This window comes from Thermobia domestica, chromosome 3 (genome assembly GCF_964235325.1).
Source record: "Thermobia domestica chromosome 3, izTheDome1.hap1.1, whole genome shotgun sequence".
NCBI lineage: Eukaryota > Metazoa > Arthropoda > Insecta > Zygentoma > Lepismatidae > Thermobia > Thermobia domestica.
In genome coordinates, this window is record NC_137456.1 from 251,378,313 (window position 1) to 251,395,100 (window position 16,788).

The 16,788-nt window shown below is 36.6% G+C and overlaps 2 protein-coding genes across 2 annotated transcripts in view; one reads left to right on the forward strand and one right to left on the reverse strand.

The window, feature by feature from the left end:
• Nucleotides 1–16,788, reverse strand: part of HisRS (histidine--tRNA ligase) — a 52,626-nt gene that overhangs the window by 27,138 nt on the left and 8,700 nt on the right. Inside the window, exons 2-3 of the mRNA XM_081752277.1 lie at nucleotides 10,589–10,744; nucleotides 2,321–2,614 (exon numbers count right to left, since the gene is read on the reverse strand). Coding sequence (XP_081608403.1) covers nucleotides 2,321–2,614; nucleotides 10,589–10,711 — 417 coding nt within the window. The 5' untranslated portion in view covers nucleotides 10,712–10,744. The remainder of the gene's footprint in view (nucleotides 1–2,320; nucleotides 2,615–10,588; nucleotides 10,745–16,788) is intronic.
• Nucleotides 6,087–16,788, forward strand: part of LOC145681012 (uncharacterized) — a 39,221-nt gene continuing 28,519 nt past the window's right edge. Inside the window, exon 1 of the mRNA XM_081752278.1 lies at nucleotides 6,087–6,280. Coding sequence (XP_081608404.1) covers nucleotides 6,124–6,280 — 157 coding nt within the window. The 5' untranslated portion in view covers nucleotides 6,087–6,123. The remainder of the gene's footprint in view (nucleotides 6,281–16,788) is intronic.

Below are 16,788 nucleotides of genomic sequence, written 5' to 3' on the forward strand. Positions count from 1 at the left end.
GTTCTGATATCTTTTGCCGCAGTTCAGCGAGAAGCGCAACACTCACTTATTCGCGCTACTTTGTACGACACACACACACACACATATATATATATATATATATATATATATATATATATATACAAAAATGGTGTAACTTCTTCCGCCGTTATTTCCAGCATGATGGGGCACCGCCATACTACGGACAAGAGATCTGTCAATGACTGTAGGTAACTCCATGATCACTGTATTGATGCCCATCCACATCACTCGACTTCACTTAATCGGATCTCTTTCTACGGGATTACTTTCAGGAGTTTGTTTACTCCAAAAACATGCGCGCCAAGGAAATTCACTAATGCATCATGGAGACATATATTTACATATCTCCACAGGTATTCATACGACTCCATGGATTGCACATTTTACAAGTGTGTTCGACGCGATGACGAAATGTATTGGGCACATTTACTAGATTCTATCTGGATTACCTCAGTGCAGCGTACAAAATTTAAATATAAACAACTTCTCAAGAAATTAATGATTGCATTATATAGGTACTTATAAGAAGCTGTCTCATATAACTTCCCCTGGCATCTACAAAATATGTGGATTCAGTATGATAGAAGCCACTTTCTAGAAGCGCCCTAAATACAAGAATCAAATTTAACTTTCAAATCCAAAAGTGAAAATGTGCAAAATTGAAAGCATTCTACTATTTCGTGCTTACACCTGACATCACTGGTAATATCAGATGCAGTTTAAGTATATTGAAGTAGTGAAATAAGAATGGACGCTTCAATGATGACTTCAACTTCCGAATAAGTTACTGCTTAGTTCATTTCACATATATGATATTCCGAATACAGACAAAGAATTTTGCACTGGATTGAACTTAGGAAGATTTCGAAAAACATCAGTAAGAATATATCCAACTTCCACACATCTATAATATTATGTCTCTCACGAACAATGGAACGCAAACTAAGATATTTATACAGTAAAACCAAGTTGTACAGAAATTTCTAAATCACCATAATGCTGGAGGATCATTTAAAAAATTCAACGTTCCAGTTATGTTCCTTAGGTTAAAGGGAACGGTGGTGAAATGTGAATGTGAGAAAACGGGGAAACGCCGAGAGAACCCATGGACACAATGATGCTGTCCATCACAAACTCTCATTGCTGGGATCGAACCAGAAATTCCACCTACAAGGTGAGCGCTCTAGCACAAAGCCACTGTTTCCCCTTTCCCCCCACGTTCTCCACTTTATTTTACTTCTGCAGTGTGATACGATCTAAAGCTAAGTTGCAGAAGTTTTCGTATTAATGTAGAATGTTAAATTACCAGCAAACACATTAAAATAGAAACCGTATATTGATTCACGGAAAATACTAGTTGATGTAATTACTACAAACGCTTACACCACTTAACGGTCAATTTTTAATCCAAAAAATTCTTCGGAAGTCTTATTTCTTGTTTTTATTTCATAGGCCTATTTTGAATCTACCATAAATATATCATTTCAAGAACAACTCTAATTTTCTTTCAGAGCTAAATTTAGCGTTACAGCAGCCGAGAAAATTACTTCTGGATTATCCCGAGTTATTTCAGGCACAGTAAAAAATAAAATACGCGCTCCAAAAATCTGCTATCTTTGGTAACGATCTTTAGACATTTGTTACTGAGCAGAAACAAGACGAAAGTACAATTTAATACACTGCGTGAAAGTAACGCTAAGCTCCCTGGCTGCAAAAACACCGAAGAATGGCACGCTAAAACAATAACAACCCTTACTGGTGTTAAATCAACAAACTACAAATCAATACGTTTCAATCGAGTGCAACGAGCCGCTCTGTGCAATGATTTATATCACGAAGAAATATTTTGGGTTAATTCAAAATAGAAGGTAAGAAAAAATATTGCCCAAAATAATTCAAGTGTACCCATTTTTACAGATTATCTGTAAACGTAATAATTCGGGTTAATCCGAGAAGTTGTTAATATTACCTCGCATGCTAGTGAAAAAGAAATATTTCCCTGCCGTAAATATCTCAAAACTAAATTACAATAGTTACAAGGTTAACCAGTATGTACTCCTCCTAAATTTACGGCATAAGGAGTGTTCCAATTTCAGTCACAGTCATTAAGTATTTAAGATAGCGAAATCAAAATTGTTCGCTGCAAGTACATAAGGAGTATATTCTGTTGCAAATTTTCAATATATACATCAATACGATTCAGAAATTTACCATTAAATCTTGTTTGTCAATGGTATCTACGCCTCGTCTTCTTTAACAATTGAAAAATAATACAATATGATTAGAGCAACCCTCTCACCTTCTTGTCTATATTGTTTCCCTCGCACTGATTAAAATGAAGAGACGCCAAATTTTTATATACGCCTGGAAAACGACTCCTTTCTTCTGCAGTAAAACTTGCAATGTGTCGATACCACCGAGACACATGAGGCTTACTACTGTCACATGGGTAATTCTGCAGGGCATCGAAAACCACCCGATCCACCTGGGTTGGAGCGTAGCCATCAAGATAACTCAAATTACTTAAATAGTCATCGAGGGCTGCCAACTCTTTCTCTGACCGAAGATTCTTGAATGTTACTAAGCCCTTTCCCTGGTAAAAAAGGAGCACATCAGGCGATACACCCTTCCAATTGTGTCAAATTGACATATATTCGTACCCAATTGACCTTAATAAATTAAGACACAGTATACTGAATTCCTTTCAATCTTAGGAAGTATTCCAGATATCAAAAATGTACTTTCATTATTAATTTTGATTAATATTATCTATTTAATCCAACATAACGTAATACTAAAGATACGCTAGCAGACTGACTCAACCTTTCTGTTAAAACGTGATTGTATCAACTTCCACTTCTCACTGAATTACATATGCATAGCAATTTAAATACATTCGTAATTATCACATTAACAGAAATTAAAATTCACTTTTAAAATGCTAATTAGTACGAATGTTGGACACTCCTCCGGATCTTTGAATACCACGTTTTTAAGTGATTATTAGTACAGAAGAATATCAACAACTTTTAAGAACAGCGTGTTGTGATTGTTAGTACACAAGAATACTAACATGTTTTGAAGTATAGACTGATAGCAGCCAAAGTAAAAGAAAGGATGTTCTCAGAAAAAAAGTAATCACACAAATATTAGGATGCAATTTAATCTAAGTGGTTACGTTAGGGAAAAAGTAGGCGATAGAAGAAACTACTCATACGGTAATACCAAACCACAGGCGAGTTTTTTTTTTTTTTTTTTTTTTTTTTTTTTTTTTTTTTTTTTTTTTTTTTTTTAATCCTCTTCGACTTTACATCAATTCGAGGTGGTCAACTGGTACAGCATACATGTTTTGTGCGTGTGAATTCAGGGACTACAGAAAGGGAAGTTCTTGTAATTTTATAATAGATCTGGTGTTACATCATTATTCAATTCAATGTGTTAACGGTTAACTCCGAATGAAAAATACATAAATCAGATCATAAGCCAAACACGAACACTTCGTGTTGCACGGCCAATTCAGCCTATATGAGGAATAGTATCGTATTAAAATTAAATATTAATCTAGTATTTCAAACAATGTGTTCTATTTAAATTATTTCACATCGGTATTGTGATATGGATCCTCCAGAGAAAAGTTACGCAGACACTGCAAGAATTGTTTGATTTACATGAACAATTGCTCTGTACGAGATCAGCGTAATCCAAAGTTCTTGCGTAACAGCGGATGAAACATGAATCCATATCACAATACACCTGAATAAGCAGGCTGCAGAGTGGCTGGAACCGCGCGAAAGCCGACCAAAGACGTGACATTCAGCTCTAAAGGCGTTGGGCATCATTGTTTGGTATGCATGTGGCACACATAAGACTATCTTTATATAGGAAAAGTTACAGAAGAATATTAGGCAGTATTACTGGACTGTTTGAACGACAAAATCAAGGGGGGGGGAGGAGAAGAAAGTCACATTTGACGAAGAAAAAAGCGCTCTACCACCGGTTTACACATCCATGAAAGCGACAAGGAAACTGAATGAATTTGAAGAAAACTATTTTGAAGAATATAATCGATTTTTGTCTTTCTTATAATTATTATTATTCATTGCTAGTCCCGGGACTTTTTACTCCATGTGGTAAGTTAAACTAACCTAACGCAATTTCCGTTCTCTGGTTATAAATAGTGAGTCTTCATTTTAGACAATAGGAACACTACTTTTTTTGGAACAAATATGCTCGTTGGTCGATAAATGATCATTGATAGCTGCCTTCACCCCTTAAAGAGTTGTAGAAAATATTGAAATTATGATCTATATAAAGTGATCCTCGTGACTCAACTAAATTAAACCATTACAAGTCTCAGACACAATGCGCAGAAAATACATTCTTACGTGAAATACTGACCTGCTTAAAAGCAGACTTACTGTATCTAGACACGACCAATACTTATATTTCGCAAAAAAAAGAGGTGAAGAAAGATGACGATCCAGCTCGACGTGGATTTTTGAACGAATGCATTAGTGCAAGTGTAATTTAATATAAAACATATTATAGTGCAAGTGTAATTTAATATAAAACTTATATTAATCATAATTTTTCTATCTGTTTTGCAACATTTGGAAACACTTATTCTATTTTATACGAACAGTGAAAAAATGCACAACTGGGTCAAGAATCGACGCCCGATCACCGCCCTAGAACGCCGATGCATTAACCACTACGATACCCGTCGTCTTACTGAAAAGTTATGCTTTATTACTTGAAGTTGGTGCTCAGCCACCCAGACTACATGCTCTGCACCATAACACCTGCTTACTTGGACAACACTGTGCCTACAAGAACGATAGAGGAAGTGGATATGGTACAATTGGAGTTAACATATTGGCACAGTAAGCCAGAGACCCGCGTTCAATTCTCAGTCTAGTAATGCATTTTTGTCACTGCTTGTATATCATTCAATTAGCAATTATAGGGTAACTGGTATGGTGTAAAATAGCAGTTATTTAATTCATTTATCACTTTTGTTTTATAACACTGAATTTTTTTATCTATTCTGACAATGGAGTAATCGAGAAAGTAGAAGTTTCATTCTAAACACACAACGTTGACAGACAAGGGCAGTAATATACTAAGCGGTTAGTACCTTACTGGCGTTTCCACAAATACAGCATAAAAATCGTATTAACATTACAGACAGCGGTGCACTTTTTGGTAAATGTTTAGCAAAAGAGGTCCAGAAGTACGTAAAAAATACAAAATTTACTGGAGAAATGGAAGAGGCAAGTACTTAGACCTAACATAACTTAACCATATCTAATCTGAACTACCCTAATATAATAGAAATAAACGGAATTTTATCTTTTTTTTTTTTTTTTTTTTTTGTTCGAAAATTATGCTGGACCGCTACACTAATATAATCTAACCTAACCGAAACAAACCTAACCTTACTTAACGTGAATAGAAACCAGGGTCGTTTTGTTTAAAACAAATTTTGTATACGTTTTAAACATTTTGTTTTAAACACGTATATTTTAAGACTTGTTTTAAACATATGTTTATTTTTACTTTACTTTTATTTTATTTTTGTAAGAAAATCTTCCAGAGAAAGAAAACTGTCAAAATTGGCTTCGCATTCAGAAAACTATTTTCTGCCATGAGAATGCTTTGATTTCTCGTGGCTACAGCAGGTCAATGTGGTGATATACAATTTGTCTCTTTTTTTCCCCTTATTTTTAAAGTTTATTGTATTGTTGAAATCCTTATCAGTTAACTTACGAGAAAGTGTCGTAGTCAAAGGTTGGACTGCTTGTAGAACTGATATTAAAAAAATAAATAAAATAATTACAATGGAAACAAATTTTTATGTTGTATTCAGAAAACAAAGAAAAGATTATTTGCTGAATTGCGGTTCTGAAATTAAAATATCGCAGACATTCGTTGATACAGCGCATGTTGGTTCTTAAGTCTCCGTACAACTTGGAATTGTTTAACATGAGTTTTACGGAAAGAATAAAGGACGTCATTTGGAGCAAATTTGTTAAAGTAGTTCAAACTCCATCAGATAAGAAAACGACCATACGAGCTCGTTGCAAAACGTGTAAGAAAGAAATGGTTGGTTTAGTTCAAAGAATGAAGAATCATTATGAAAAATGCAATGCTGTGAAAAAACTGGAAACGCACACAAAAGGTAAAAGTGTTGATCCGAAAATTGCTTCTGATGATTCTAACGTTAGTGATATGGTTGAGATGCAATTGGAAACTTCAGGTAAGAATTAATTTTGTATCAACAATATCTTTTACATTATATTATGAAAATTTTATTTCATCCTCTCTCCCACCTGTTTTAAATTTTCTTGAAAAGTTTACACCTTGGCATAGCTTGTATGAAGGGACCAGGCGAGAAAGTGCAAGGTATGGCAGTCGCCCGCGTAACTAACCATTAAAAGCGTGATACCTATTTTAACATCAGTGTCTAGGACAATTTGATCTCAATTTGTTCGTCTGTCTGTATGTATGCACCACGCTACAGGGCGCAATCTTTGACCTGTTACATTAAATTTTGAGGGCAGAGGCACGAGACGTCGGAATATGCTGTATAGATTTTGACTGCGATCCGACGTAAAATTCCAAAATTAGTGGTTCGGATTCCACTTTAAACAAAAAGCCCTGTCTCATATAGCTTTGCTACTGATGCAAGACTGTAATAAATCAAACTAAACAAATTTTATGCGTTTCGAACAAACTTGGGTTGCAGGATAAATTTGGCTCCAACTCAGATTTTATAAGATATTTTTAGATACGGGACTTCAGAGCACAAGGGATCCAAGTCCATTTTCAAAAAGGTTCACTTTCGCTCAGCAAACGTAGTATCTTCGTAGCCAAGGGTACGAAATAAATTAAACAAAAAACACGTGAAAGGGTGTGGACTAGTTTCATAGGACAACCGCTAAGGGCGTTGATGGAACGGTGGAACAGGACGGCTAATTTCCCCCTCCTTGCTCATAAATTGAAAATATTAACATTATATTGTGTACGCTGCAGCGTTGGAATGATTAACAAGTCAAGCTCCGAATGCCATAGTCAATGATGCATAATTATGTTAAATAAATGCAGGATGTGGCCAAAAGAATACACCAACGTAAAACGTCATATTTTCACAACCACGAATCCGAGATGCAAGAAAGAAAAACTACATGAGAAGATGCAATCTAGAATTTTATATAATTGCCACTAGAGAGGGGTGTTCTTTTAGAGGTCATCCACTCCTTACCTTGAATTTAAGATTTTGGGGGCAGTAATGCCGATTTAAAAACCTTTTGCAGAGCAAAGTCCAACATAAAAAAAACTGAAGTCCTTACACCGAATAAATATGGTGCAGTTATAATCCATTTCCATAGGCCTTAAGGAGCTATAGGTCTATATTATTATCTTGTATATTTTGGCCCAAGGATTCCAGGATTTCAAGGTGGCTCTAGTTTTGAGTTTCGGGCCTGTTTAAAATACTGGAAATTGGGCCTAAGCAACTTTTCAGTTTTAATCATCTGTATGTTCACCATATTTATTCGGTGTAAGGACCTCAAGCTTGCTCTGTTGGACTTTGCTTATCAAAAGATTTCTGAAGCTCCCTTACTGCCCCCAAAATCTACAATCCAGGGTGGGAGTGGAGCGGTTGCCCTCCTGTCTAGCGACTGTCATGAAACTATCCCACACCCTTCGCATGGATTTAGTTATATCTGTTTTGGACTCTTGACTGCGAAGATATTACGTTTTGAAATAGAACTCAATTGCTGAGCAAAACTGAACTTTACTGAAAATGCATTTGGATCCATTGTGCTCTAACGCCCCAAATATTACTTTTCTTCAATAAATTATTGACTCAAAAACAAAGAATTACATAGGCTTGCAAAAAATATTTTAAAGTTAGCACAACATGAAGTGTGCTTCAAATATTACTTTTCGAAAATATATTATTTTAAAAGAATTTTATTTTAATCAGTGTTCTACAATAGTAATGAAATTTTGCAACAAAAATCACATCCGTCTCCAAGAAATTCGAGTTTAGCCCCTAAAAGCATAAGTAGAAAACTTTCAGACGCGGTTATTCCGAAATGACTTGCTTTAGGGCTAAAATAGCCACACAACCGTATTTCTGGTGAAATTCTAGCCTTAAAACATGTAATATGAATCCCTTTGTATTTGAAATTTCGTATACCAACCAAAGATGTCAGCCATGATACTTGATAGCACCATATGATGTGTCAGACCACTTCCAAGTTTCATCATTTTCCCTCAACCCGTTCTCAATATACAAGGATGGGGAGGACTTTTGTTTTGCCATGTATATTGATAGATTGTGTGAAATCTCCATAGTAGGTAGATTTTAAAATCTACCTAAGAAGCTTATTACAACCAAGAAAGTACTTACAAGAGTCACTGGCGAGAGGGTGTAATAAAAGGGGGTCGTGATATGAAATAAGTTGGGAATTATTAATCTATACTGAAATATTCTGTACCCGACAGTCTAGTGTTAACGAGAATAAAATAAATGAAAAGATCGGTTGCAAGAGCAAAAAATTCTTAATAAATACATTATTACACGATTTTGAACTGTTTAAAATCATGTTTTAAGCTGTTCAAAATGTTTAAAACGTTTTTTTTTTAATTTTTTGGTGAGTGTTATAAAACATGTTTAAAACATTTTGAACACCTTTTTTATGTTTTAAACGCATGGTTTGTTCTTTTTCTTAAAAAAACTGTTTTTTCCAACCCTGATAGAAACTACCGATGTTTTAAAAGAAAAAATATCGATAAGAATGCACTTTGTGCTGAACATTCATTGGAACCGATTCACCTGAATCGATTCCTTCGAACAGTTCAGAGATCGATTCCCAAAAATGATCCCATCAATCGAAGCAATCATAAAATAAATTCGGGACAAGTTTTGTAGACCACCTAATACGCAATCGTAATCTAACTTCACACCAGCAAACTAACACTTATTATAACGATGATAATGGATTACGATTGCTAACCAAATGGTCTACCATACTCACCAAGAATTTACTCTTCAACTGCTGCGTACAAGGGCAATACCCTTGAGAACTGACGCTAAAGTCTTCCGAGAAATCAATTCAGGTGAAACGGTGACTATCAATTTTGAGATCTAAATGATATTCTCTACCACCCCCCAAACCCCGCGCTCAAGTACCAGTAAAAACATGCAAAACAACAATAAATAATCAAACCATTTCTATAAAACTAACGTAAGAAGGGAAAAAGTGAAATAAGTCAAAGAAGGGAAAAATAATAATGAAACACTCACCACTAATTGAAAATCAGTGCAGCACGATGAAGAAAAATAAATTACATCTCACCAAGACAATGGAAGGTAAGAGTGCACTTCGAGCAGAACAATTGATTTTGTCATAGTACATCATAGAACATTGTAGAAGGAACAGAATCACTATTACTTGTACGTAATAGGTACGGTACGGTTCAGTTCGGTTACGTTAGGTTAGCTTAAGTTAGGTTCGTAATAGGTTCCTACGAATGTTTTGCTCAAAGTGCAGTCATTGTCAAGCTCTGATAACCCACATCAGGCCATACTTATGTATTAAGTGAAAGTAATTAACCCAACTTATGAGGGTTAATTAACTACTGTCATGTTGAAAAGCTGGCGGAGCTTAACAGAATAAGTGCCGAAAACTTAACTGTACTAACCTAACCTACTCTTATAACTATCCGCTGGACTGATACAATGTGTTTAACCTGTATTTCTGATTATACTTCCAAAGGAAACCTTTACATTATAGCCAGTGATTATGCATTACGTACAAGGAAAACCTGCACAGACTTCGAACTCATCCCACTAACCTGATCTCTACATGAGTTCTTTAAGTTTTCTTTCTTCAATCTCTGAATCCTCAAACCATGCTCAACAATTGCTCTATATTTCATCTTCTTTAAGTATTCACGATCTAGATCAGTACTTGGCAACACCATCCCTTGTTTTGGGATACAGTATCTCACTCTTCTCACTATCAATTTGCACTTGCCTTGCACTTCTTTCGAGCAACACAACAAATAATATAAGTGAAGTTACAAAATAAATGTAAGTTCTAAGCTGTAATAACACTCGATGTTCTACCACCGACAAGACATTCAAAATATTCAAGGATTCCACTCAAATGTTCGGACACAACTGCACGATACATCTACTGTTCTCGGCGCTCATCTCCCAACTGTAACTGGTCAGTGAATTTCATCATCCCATGCTTTGCTACCGGAGAAAGCTGTCCACGCAGGAAGTAAGACACGCATGCTTATGGAGGAGAGAGAAGCATTTCAATTAAGTTGCATTTCCTTCTCTTTCTTCATTTTTCCTTTCAAACATAGGTTGCAAAGAATAATTTGTTGAACCTAATTTAACGTTTACAATATTAAATACAAATTATTTGTGTGACCTGGTCAATTTAACACTGTATTGAGTAATAACCCGACAACATTCGTACTAATATTAAATAAAAATAATCTACACTTCAACTAATATGTACTTAAAACTACAAATACTTACAGAATCTTTATCTGCTTTACTAGCTTTCAGTTTTCTTACAATTTCCCCTTGTTCCTTGATTAGTTCGACTAATTTCTGTCTGCTATGGTCTCCCATATTGCCATCCATGTGGTTTGTCACCATCCACGTCAAATTTAAGTCACACTTGTGTATTCTCTGCAAACAAGAAAAGTTAAATGAACACTAAGTTTACTTACAATCCCAGATATTTAATTTTAATATTTTATTATTGATTAAATGGCCCAAGTGTCTATATGCTTTAAGAATTTTTCGTGTAACTAACAAAGTATTGCAATTGAATATTGTGGTGCTACATCTCTTGCAAAATGACGGCGCAAGTGCGAGTGAAAGGAAATTTTGCTCACGAAATGATCATAAACCATGCGTAACTGCAATCTTGCATGTTTTCATTTTTATTTTTCTTTCTTTCTTTTTTCATTAGAAAAACTGAGTTTTAATAAGTGCTTTGAAGTCATTGAAGAAAACACAAAAGTCACCACTCTACCGAAACAGAATGAAAATGCAGATACTTCCCGATGTACTGCAAACACACGCTCTATATATTTTATCTAAAGTCTTTCCTCGCATTATATTAATTTTATCAATTGTCTGACCGTAATCCTTTATTTGCAGTCATCAACATCCCATTCCTGTAGCTAGCAGGCCATAATTATGGAACTAAAGATTTTGATTGATTTAACCCTCTGGCAGTCGTTGAAGTGAGTAAATACCGCCTCTAGTTTTTCAGTGATCAAGTATATCGTTACTGGAGAGTAGATGCTAACTACTTTTAATAAATCCATTTTTAAATATATTAATTGACGAATAGCTGTGCAAGTAAAAGATGTTATTTTTTTATATAGAATAATTTCTAAGTTAACAACCCACACACTTTTGTTATCATTTTCCTACGTTTGTTTTTAAAATGAAGAGTCTTCAAAGAAATTCATCTAGTTTACATTGTTGAGTTGATTTTAAGTTTAACGTCCCGTTCAGCAGCGAGGCCATATGAGACGTGGACCTACTGATTAACGTGGAATCAGAACCACATGAGCTCCCGCCGGGAATCGAACCCGGGACTCCCACGCCAAAGGCGCGTACGCTAACCGCTTAGCCACGAAGGAGCTCCTAGTTTACATTGTTTACATTTCGATATGCAATAATTATTTTTTTTTCTTATATGTGTGTGTTGTCTTGCCTCGATGCATATAAATATCTTGTTTTGAACAGGGCGGATCTAGGAGTTGTCTGCTGTGGGGGTCGGATTTCCGGGAGTTTGAATTACCGCTCAGTCGGATAAGGGGTCCGGGAATTTTCCTACAGTAAATTGTTAATTAAAAAACCCGGGTTTTCAGCATTTTCGTGTGTAATTCTCTATACTAGTGATGGCCAACTTCTTTAAACTTGAGACGTCCAGCAATTTTCAATTTGGTAGGACAAATTCGTTCTAAGATACTAACAACATCGAAAACGTCTAAAATCGGGAAAACGCAAAATGGCGGCAGCCGCTGCGTTGCCATGGGATGTTGTAAAAATAATAATAATAATTAATTGTGATTTCGAAGTACCCTCATATAGGATAAACATTCATGAAAAAATTAGATTTTTTTATGATGGTCGAGCGGCATATACTTGATTACTTAGAATGGATTGACTAAAGTATGAGCCAAAACTGTATTCTTTTTCTTTCTCATTTTTTTAATAGATATTTTGCATCCTATTTGCATTTATCTCGGAACACTGGATGATTTCCTGAAAATGGGTCACTCAGGATAAACAGGACGGTTAGTCACTCCAATTAATCTCATAAGTGCCTGTACTTACGTTTCCACGCACCCTATAGTGCTTTTGCGCATTTCAAAAACTACTTTTTGTTCTTTCATGCACATTTTGTGTTTTTAGCACCCATACTATTTTGTTTAATTTAGTATTACCTATTTGTCTTTTTAACAGGAAGTGTTATTTTCATTGTACAGGGTTCGGCACGTAAAACCGGCCCGTCGTAATATTCTGGTATATTGTGTTTTTGGCAACACTTAAATAATCTACCAAGAGATGGCGTGTCGAGGTCGGGTCGACTTACGTGACCTGCAGCAGTCACGTGCAGCCGCAGCCAGTGAAACTTGTCGAAACCAGTTGAGAAAAAGGCCTCGTTGTGTTAAGCCGGGTGAGTGTCAGTGTGTGATAATGCCGTATTCGATACCCGAGCGTGTTGCCATTGTTGAAGGGTTCATTCTCACTGGATCTTTTGTGAAAACAAAGAATTTGTTTCGGGAGAAATTTCCAGGACGTTCTGTGCCAGCAAAAAGCACCATTCAGGAATTGATTGAAAAATGGCGGCGTACAGGATCGGTTCAAAATGCTCCCAGGAACAGACGACCATCTGTCTGCACACCTGAATTAAAGATGCAGGTGGAGGAGATAATGACAAGAAGTCCTCGAAAGTCAACCAGGAGATTGAGTCAACAGGTTCATGCGAGTGAGAGAAGTTGCAGGCGTGTTTTAAGGGGACTGAAGTTAAAACCGTACCGGATAAGTGTTGTGCAAGAACTGAAGGAGCCTGACCTGCAGAAGAGGGTGCATTTCTGTTCATGGCTGTTGAGCAATGTTGCCAGTGGTTTCTTGGATCCACTATAGCTCATCATGAGTGACGAGGCGTGGTTCCACCTGTCTGGGTACGTAAATTCCCAAAACAACCGGTATTGGTCGACAGAAAATCCACACGCAATCCACCAGGTATCCTTGCATGATGAGAAGATTGGTGTTTGGTGTGCCATTTCCGCCACACGCGTTATTGGGCCCATATTCTTTGAGACGACAGTGAACAGTGACGTGTATATGGGAATCCTGGAGGAGTTTTATACACACTTGACCGAAGAGGAGCGTCAGTTATGTTACTTTCAGGAGAACGGTGCAACATGCCACACATCAGCTGCATCATTGTCCCTTGTGCATGAGATGTTTACACCAGAGAGGACAATCAGCAAAGGCTTGTGGCCTCGGTCACCAGACTTGTCCACGTGTGACTTTTGCTTATGAGGACTGTTAAAGGGAAGAGTATACGAAACAAATCCACACACAATTGAAGAACTCAAGACCAGGATCCAGGATGTCACCAATAGCATTACAACACAAGAACTGACAAGGGTATATATGAATCTCCTCACTCGTGCTCACATGTGTGTTGAAGTGGGCGGAGGACACTTTCAGCACCTGCTGTGAAGGCTGCTGTGAAGGTGAGTAGTCATATTCAATACATTACATTTCATTTATGTGTTGTAGTTAATCATATTCAATACATTACATTTCATTTTATGTGTTCACTTTACGGGCCGGTTTTACGTGCCACACCCTGTATATTGCAATTATCCATACACCCAAACATACTACAAGCCACATGTTTTTACCATAAACACGTGTTTTTACGATTTGTTAACAAATAGTGACAGATGATACTTGCAAACCACATTTTCAGGAAAAGACGAAGAGGTTTCCGGAGAACCACGAAGATATCCGAAAACCCCTCCACAGGTTTTCCCTCCAAAGGATGGCTATAAAAGAGGAGGACGGGACTAAGAAATTATCAGTATTCCGAGGCTGCTATGGGCTACGGAGTGTAAACCTTTAGTACCTGCTCCTGAGATCGTCTTGGGCTACTGAGTTACCTACCCCGTCTGAGACCGCTTTGGGCTAGGACAACACCCTATCTACCCGAGGCAATATCGTATGCCGAAGGAAATTATTCTACACTGAAAACATTTACTTAGAGTATTTAAAGGCTTAGAGAAAAACTTATTGAAACTTTGTGCAATAATTATAAGACATTTTAATAAAAGGGTGAAGGGTTAAAATTCCATGTAGGTTATTGATTCTATTACAGAATATTACATGCTGGTTAGGACGATTTCAGTTCTCTGTCACTGAGCACAAGGATAGGAGACCTCACTAGGAAACGTTCTTTTTATTACCTAACTCGGACTTTAACTGTCAACACACACATTTTTGCGTTAGTAAAAGTACCATCTTTTTTCTTTCTACCTTCTTCTCTCGTTTTTTCTATAAATTTCTCTATATAGGAATAGAAAACAAGCCAGAAGTAGGATTTTTCTTACAAGTATATACCAGAAATAAGGACAGGAAAGCAAACACTTATACCTGAGGCGGATAGCGACGGATTTGACGACGAAATTACGGAGGGTGCATCACAGATATCTTTTAATATGCCACATTTGACCAAACACTCTGGGCATATTACAGAAGATCCCGACCGATTTTTTTATGCTAAACGATCATATAGCAAATCTCCAATCCTGGTTAGCCTCTAAGAAAAAAGAAGTACTCCGAATGTATCTGTAGGACACGGCCCTAGATCTTGTGCTTCAGCTGAAGAATCAAAACCAGAACAACACTCTGACATATGAAAAATATGAAAATTTAAAGGCAAAATTAATGTTATAACTTTTCCAAGTTCAACAGCGTCAGGACGAACCGATTGAAGCCTATTTTCTCAGGAAAATACGTGCTCGCATCGAATGCTTCAGAACAATAAAAAAATCATTATCTCACCTTAGGGTTGCAATGCAATTTTCTTCAGAAAATAGCATTGGAGACATTTACTACAGTGGAGGCTCTTCAAGCAACGCTTGATGCATTAGAACCATCTCAGGACTTAATGCGGAAAAGGGACTACGTGGAAGTTTCTCAAACTCTCCACGCATTATACGGCCAACACCGTTCCTAATACTTCATCCCATTTACTAGCTAAACATCCTATATTTCCAGTACAATTGAGTCAACACCAACACTTACCTTTTCCTTCATAGATGCAACCCGCAATGCTCCAATAACAACAAATTTAGGCTCCTACTGCTGTACCTAACTACTCACAGCAACAATCACAATATTTTTTCCTTCACACACACAACCAGCTGTGCTCAATCAAAATTATACCTATCAACATAATCCTTCAGCACTTCCGAGAGGTCCTTCACGTCACAACAGCTGCAGCAAAACGAACTTCATCTCTAATGAAGACCCCAACAACAGAAAAATCCTACCTAGAATGATTTTTCTTTCCTTGCCAACAAAATGTCCAAATAATCCCTGATACTTACACAATCAACCATATGCAACCAAAATAGAGGTAGATCGCAGTGAAATAATAAGGGAAACAAGCATTTTGAGAAAGGAGCCAGTTTCAGAAAAAAAGCAGGGGATCGACAGACAAATGTACAAAGAGGGTGAAATTTTAGTCTGTACCATTTGCCGAAAACGAGGACACGGTACTTCAACCTGTTGGAAACAGCTAGAAACGCATAGTTGATAAGTTGCCCATGGATGAGAACTTCACAATTTCAACACACGCAGCACAGAATCAGGGAACAACAATTCGGAACACATTATACAACAAATTACGAATATGGATGACTTACCGACCGACTGTATGGATGACTTACAGGGATCGCCACGAAAACGTTAATTTAACCATTGAACAGAATACATTACCTTTAACAGTGGCTACAAAATTACGAAAGCAGCCTCTCTACTATATCGGATCACGATTTTCATCTGGGGACGAGATTATTTACCACCTAGTGTTGAATCCATGAAACAGCGATTAAAAGGATATCTAATAAAATCATTAACTTAAAATATGTAGCTTTGATAACTTTTAAAATATACCAAACATCGTTTTCACACTATTTCTGTATAATGGAAAAATCGTGCATTCCTCCTCTTTTTGGTTAAGATCGGCTAAAAAGGTTATTAGCTACGATTGATTTTCATGAGAACATGATTTCCCTGTAAATATCCAAGAAAACTACTTTTGCCGGACAAGAAGCAGGAAGATACATTATTTTAACACATGACTCACGTGCTTAAACAGTATCAACAAGTATCTTTTTTCACCGACAGACATATTATATTACCACCACGTGCCCTATTTTATACCAGTGATAGCAAGGATGAAGAATAATGACTCAGCACATTTTTTGTGTCCTTCCTTCAAGTTTTCTAAACAACTACAGACTGAAGGCTATTGATAAGAGAATACGTAAAGAAAATTTGACACTTCTTGTTTCAAATTAAATATCTATCCTGTAACTTTAAAGATGAATAGAACAGTGGCGGCTGTTGAGCGATTTCACGACTTTTCCTTTACTTCTATGGAAACAGCACCTCCGTTAGAAGACAACCAA